The following is a 6,150-nucleotide window of genomic DNA, read 5'->3' on the forward strand; positions in this document are numbered from 1 at the left end:
GTTTACATCCCTGTAACTTAGCAGCTCAGCAAAAGAGGCCAAAAGAATAAGTACCAGGCTTTAAAACAATAAGTACTGGTGTCGATTCGTCCAACTAAGGTTCTTCAAAGCAGTGCCCCAGCATGGCCACAGCTTAATGACTGAAACAAGTAAAAGATAAAAGAACTCCAAAAGAAGTACACACACTTGTTGACCTTCTTCCTGGGCAAACCCGTAGAGCTTAGCCATGAGAGGTCCTTAATTATGGAGACACCAACTTGAGAAATGCCAATCTCGTTTTTGGCTACAGCATTCCTCTTTCAATGAAAATTAGAGAAGTGAATGCAATCTTATTATTTGGTGTGGCAAGGAAGAAAAAAAAGAAACCAAGAAACATAGAATTAAGTCTAAAATACTTTGGCACTGCTCCAGCATGGCTTTAGCTGTGAAGGCTAAAATGAACTAAAGAACTCGTTGAGCATACATTAAGATGCCTCCTGCTAATACAAGATGTGGGTGTAGCAGATACGGTCGAAAATATGCCAGTAATGAAACATGTGCAAACACAGATAAAAATTTTGAAAGACAAAATGAAGCCCTCACAGAACGTGTTTTTTTTTTATATAATTTACTATCATCCATTTATAATTTGACCATGTTGTTATCGTTTTAAAGGTAAAGGCTAAAATAAACTTTAAAACTACTCTTTATAATATACATACTCCTGTTGCTTTCATCAGTAGCATGCATCTGTATATAATTCCTTAAGTATAGCAAGAGATGTGATGTGCTGATAAAGATTTTGGCAACTTGGTTTCAAACTTGGTTGTCATTCTCAGTTGGAACTCCTTTACATTGTTAATATCTTCCAGTAGGGTTAAAGCAACGAGCTGGAAGAATCGTTAACACGCCAGGCAAAGTACTTAGTGGCATTTCCTCCATTATTATGTTCTGAGTTCAAATTCTACCATGGTTGACGTTGCCTTTCATCCTTTCACGGTCGATAAAATAAATACCAGTTGAGCACTGGGGCTGATGTAGTCAACTTGCCCCCTCCCCCGAATTTGCTGGCCTTGTGCCAAAATTTGAAATCAATATTGTCTAGTAGAGTTGACCTGCCTTTTAATAATAATAATGAAATTATTGTGTATAGAGCTCAGGTGCACTACAACTCGTCTAAGGTACACATACAGTATGTAGAATTATGTACAAAAGTCAGGAAAGTGAATGGTGTGAGAGTCATGATATATATGTGTGCAGGCGTATGGAGGGGGGGGGGAAATTCAGGTATAGTGTTGGAGAATTTCAGGAAGCATGGAGGTTTTAAAGGATGCAATGTCTTGGCAGCTAACAACTGATGCAGGTAGTTTGTTCCATGCTACACACACACACACACACACACACACACACACACACACACACACACACACACACACACACACACACACACACACACACACACACACACACACACACACACACTCATGTACACAAACATATATACAGACATACACACACACAATCATACATACATATATACACAAACACACACACACACACAATCATACACACACACACACACACCCACCCATACATACATGTACACAAACACATATACAGACACATACACACAATCATACAGACATACACACACACACACACACACATCGGACTTCTTTCAGTTTCTGTCTACCAAATCCACTCACAAGGTTTCAGTCAGTCGAGTGCTACAGCAGAAAACACTTGCCCAAGGTGCCAAACTGCAAGACTGAACCCAGAACCATGTGGTTGGGAAGCAAGCATCTTACACACAAAGCCAATTTTTGTAGCTGATTGGATTAAGCCCAGTATATTACTGGTTCTTATTTCACCAAATCTGAAAAAGTGTCAAACTGAAAGACAAACGTTAGAACTCTGTGACATTTAAAACTCCAAACTGTGAAGGAGAGAAACAAAACTAAATAGACGGAAGGCATTGAGTTGTGTGAACTTTGCAATCAGCCGCCTACACTGCTTTTTACATTATTAAATTCTATAAATAGATCTTAACATTTCTTCTTTATATATAATTCTCTCAATTCCCACTAATAATTCCTCTCAAAGCAGAAACAGAACTTGCTCCCATTTGAAAAATTCTCCCCTACCTTCCTGAATAAGAAAAAAAAAAATGTCATAATATGTCGTACGAGTATAATAGCAAGAATTAAGAAAATGTGGATGGAGGTTCTTACCGTCCTGTTTATATATAATTCTTGGAATTTTTATTTTTATTTTTTATTGTGATTATGTTCGTGGTATTTATAGACACTTAAAAGCCTGGTTGATTTTATTAGATGTTGAGAAGTCAAGTGGGCTTGACGAATTTAACAGAACCTTAACATTACATTGGCTTTGATTATACATATTTAACGTTGGCAGAGGCCACACAAAGAGAGTAAATTCAAAGAAAACTGGTGAGGATCTATGTCAGCAAAGATTAAGCTAAAACTGTCTGAGAGTGAAGATGATTAGGGAAGGGGCTTTTGTCATTTACTTTCCTACAGCTCAAGCAACGACCCATTTTCTCTCTTACTTTGGAGACATGAGTAAGAGCCTGAGAGTCAACAAATTCTTCACTCTTTACAGCAACTGCACTTAACAAGTTTTCCTATTCTCCAGTAAACCATGTTTTTGTAGCATTTGTCGTGAGTTGTAGTGTTGTGGGTCGGTCTGACACGATGACTGGCTCAGTTGCAGAATGATAAATACTGCAAGGCACAAAGCAAGCAATATTAACACTAATAACGCTACTGTCCTCTGTTGGCCAATTTTCTTTCAAAGTCTTTATAATTACAGCAGTATCCCCACCACCACCACCACCACCAGGATTGGGTTAAAATTAACCACTGGGTTGTTGAAATTTTCGTTTTCTATTTAACAAACATTATTCATATTTATGGCACCTTGGGCAAGTGTCTTCTACTATAGCCTTGGGTCGACCAAAGCTTTGTGAGTGGATTTGGTAGACGGAAACTGAAAGAAGCCCGTCGTATATATGTATATATATATATATATACATATATATATGCATGTGTGTTTGTTCCCCCACCATCACTTGACAACTGATGCTGGTGTGTTTACGTCCCCGTAACTTAGCAGTTTGGCAAAAAGAGATCGATAGAATAAGTACTAAGCTTACAAAGAATAAGTCCTGGGGTCGATTTGTTCAACTAAAGGTGGTGCCCCAGCATGGCTGCAGTAAAATGACTGAAACAAGTAAAGAGTATAGTAGCAAATTCAGTTTTTCAGATAAGAGGTAGGGGGCTCTGAAAGGGGTCTCAGGGAGTAGTGTCCCTGCCTTCCTGAGCTAGTTTTCCACCACATTTCTTAAAAGTCGTAGTAAAGCCCTTGGTCTTGGGACCACTCATGTCTAGAAACTGAGGTTGGGGATAAGCAAGGGCATGCTCTCTGTAGAAAATCCAGCTCTGAAAAAGCCTCATGATAATGGTAAAGGAGAATGGTGTGAGAGCAGTTGCTATGGCATTGAGGTAGATCCAGCCACACAAATTAATGGGGACAAAACCCTGGATTTAAAATGATGGATGAGAATGAGATAAGAGGGAGTCTTTCAGAGCAAACAACTCCTGAGACATTTTTAGGGTACTGGAGTTGCATTCCACATTGGTTCTTCGTGGCTTAAAAGAGATATATGAAATTCAGAAGACTGGCAGGAGTTGAACTGTTTCCATTGTTTTTTTTTTAGTCCAGAAAAACTAGACATGTTAACATTTCTGATACAGACACCTGTTTAAAGTATTCATATTTAAAACACATTCTATTATTGTTCTTTCTCTATTTTTAACTTGTTTCAGTCATTGGACTGCAGCCATTCTGGAGCACTGCTTCGAAGAACATTTAGTTGAATGAATTGATCTCAGGACTTCTTTTTTTCTTTTTTTGGAGCCTGATACTTCTATCTAAGTTATAGAGATGTAAACACACAAACCCCAAGCTGTCAAGTGCTGGTGGGGGACTAACACACACATACACACACACACACACACACACACACATATATTTACAACAGGGTTCTTTCAGTTCCTGTCCACCAAATCCATGTAGAAGGCTTTGGTCAGCTCAAGGCTATAGTAGAAGACATTTGACTTAGGTGCCATGCAGTGGGAATGAACCCAGAACCATGTGGTTGAGAACCAAACATCTTACCACACAGCCTGTTATATAAGAACTTTTGTTAACTAATGATACAAACACTAGTTTAATAATAGGAAAGTTAGTTATTTTACTAAATCCTTCCAAATTCTTGATCAAGTCCAAGGCTGATCTGAAGTTAAACAACATACATATTTTACACAAACATGGCTATTATTTGGAGATTTTTTAAATTTTTTCCCCAAAATTTCTATACATTACAATCAACTCTAACAGCCTCCCATTAATCATCTAATCAGGTGTGGGAGGTAACATGCCTACTGCACCACTTTGTTTAAGGTCATTATTTAGTCCTTGAGTACTTCTACTGGAATTAACTTGGTAGCAAAGATCTTGACCAGGTGCCAGGTTCAACATTCTTCCTGCTGATATTAACCTGAAGATGATCAGACTAAACATCGGCTGCTTCAAGACCAATGCTCTGAGAGGCTTAATATACATTATTACCACTGGCCAGCTTCTTCTGATTAAGCTACAAAACAAACAAAATTTAGGCCGCAACATAAGCTGCAGGCCATATATGCACAATGTACTTCACTTACCTTGCAAAACAGAGGTAACATGTTGTAGAGTTTATCCTCCTGTTCTTTCTGAGTAACATTTCCTTGTGGCTGGCGGAACTCCGCGAATAGTTTCCTCAGATGCATCAAACCAAGTGCATTATCCTGCGAGCTGATTGCCACAGAGGCCGACAGCTCTGGTGTTGCCCGAGGGCTAACTAGCTTCCGCATAAAACTCATTTTCTTTTTTTCAGCCAGTAACAGCTGCAAGATAAAAGTAAAAAAAAAAAAATTACTATAAGTATTTATCATATTTTGTTTCAATTTCTTTTATTTCTTAGTTTGGGGAGGGGCAATTCCATAGCTTTAAGAAGATACTGAAGACTGAAGAAAGCATTAAATTACCAAAATCAGAACATTGAATCAAAAACTTGAAATGTTAGTGTTTAGTTTCAGAGAAGGAAAAAATGGCTGAAAAGACAAAACGGGACATGCAATATCGGACTGACTTGGTCCTTCAACTTAAGTACCTGATTCCACTGAATCTTAATTATTCTTAACTCATTAACCAAACCTATATATATGAGGTATGTATATATATATATATATATATATATATATATATATTTATTCTATAACAAATGCTATGGGCTAGTATTCAACATAACTAAATTTGGAGAATGTATAATTATCAATTATGTTTCACATAATAAAATCCAAGTGATATATATTGTATATGGTGCGAATGTAGTTTCTTTACAAACTGGCCTTTGGTCTTTGGTGTAAGTCATCAGACCCCACTTTACGTGATAACCATTCATTAACTTATGTAAATATAGACACAAATGAAAGCACAAGGTGATGGCTAACCTTATAACATAACCAAAACTTCTGTACATTTTACAAATAATATGTAAATAATACACAACATCCATTTTCGCCAATACAATTTTCCTAATACTCTTTCTTTGTATGCTTTCAATGACATAAATTATAGCTGCAGCATTGCATATAGATGCAATATTTGATGCAACTTATGTTTCAACAATCATTCGGCACAGCTAAGATGTTTTTGCTTTTACTTTGTATCACAACTAATGAATAATAGCACTATCGGTTACAACTGTCCAACTGCCAGTCAAGCCTTGCTTACTTGGATTGTCTCAAAGCACTAAAGCTCTCTTCTCTACAACACCACTATGAAATGTTATACTGCCTGTGTAGAATGTACCATCAGAATTACTCAAACAACGTGAGTATCAAGTTTTAAAAATTACTCATTACAACACATTATGACTTAGAGACTTCACTAGGCAAAGTCTTTTTTAGACATAGCCTGGGCACAATTAACTGAGTGAGTGAGTGTTCATGTGGAGGAGCGAATGAGTGAGTGTTCATGTGGAGGAGCGAATGAGTGAGTGTTCATGTGGAGGAGCGAATGAGTGAGTGTTCATGTGGAGGT

At 37.5% G+C, this 6,150-nt stretch overlaps 1 protein-coding gene across 1 annotated transcript in view; it reads right to left on the reverse strand.

The window, feature by feature from the left end:
* Positions 1-6,150, reverse strand: part of LOC106877294 (WD repeat and FYVE domain-containing protein 3) — a 293,546-nt gene that overhangs the window by 190,251 nt on the left and 97,145 nt on the right. The window contains exon 2 of the mRNA XM_052968010.1: positions 4,731-4,952. Coding sequence (XP_052823970.1) covers positions 4,731-4,928 — 198 coding nt within the window. The 5' untranslated portion in view covers positions 4,929-4,952. The remainder of the gene's footprint in view (positions 1-4,730; positions 4,953-6,150) is intronic.

This window comes from Octopus bimaculoides, chromosome 5 (assembly GCF_001194135.2).
Source record: "Octopus bimaculoides isolate UCB-OBI-ISO-001 chromosome 5, ASM119413v2, whole genome shotgun sequence".
NCBI lineage: Eukaryota > Metazoa > Mollusca > Cephalopoda > Octopoda > Octopodidae > Octopus > Octopus bimaculoides.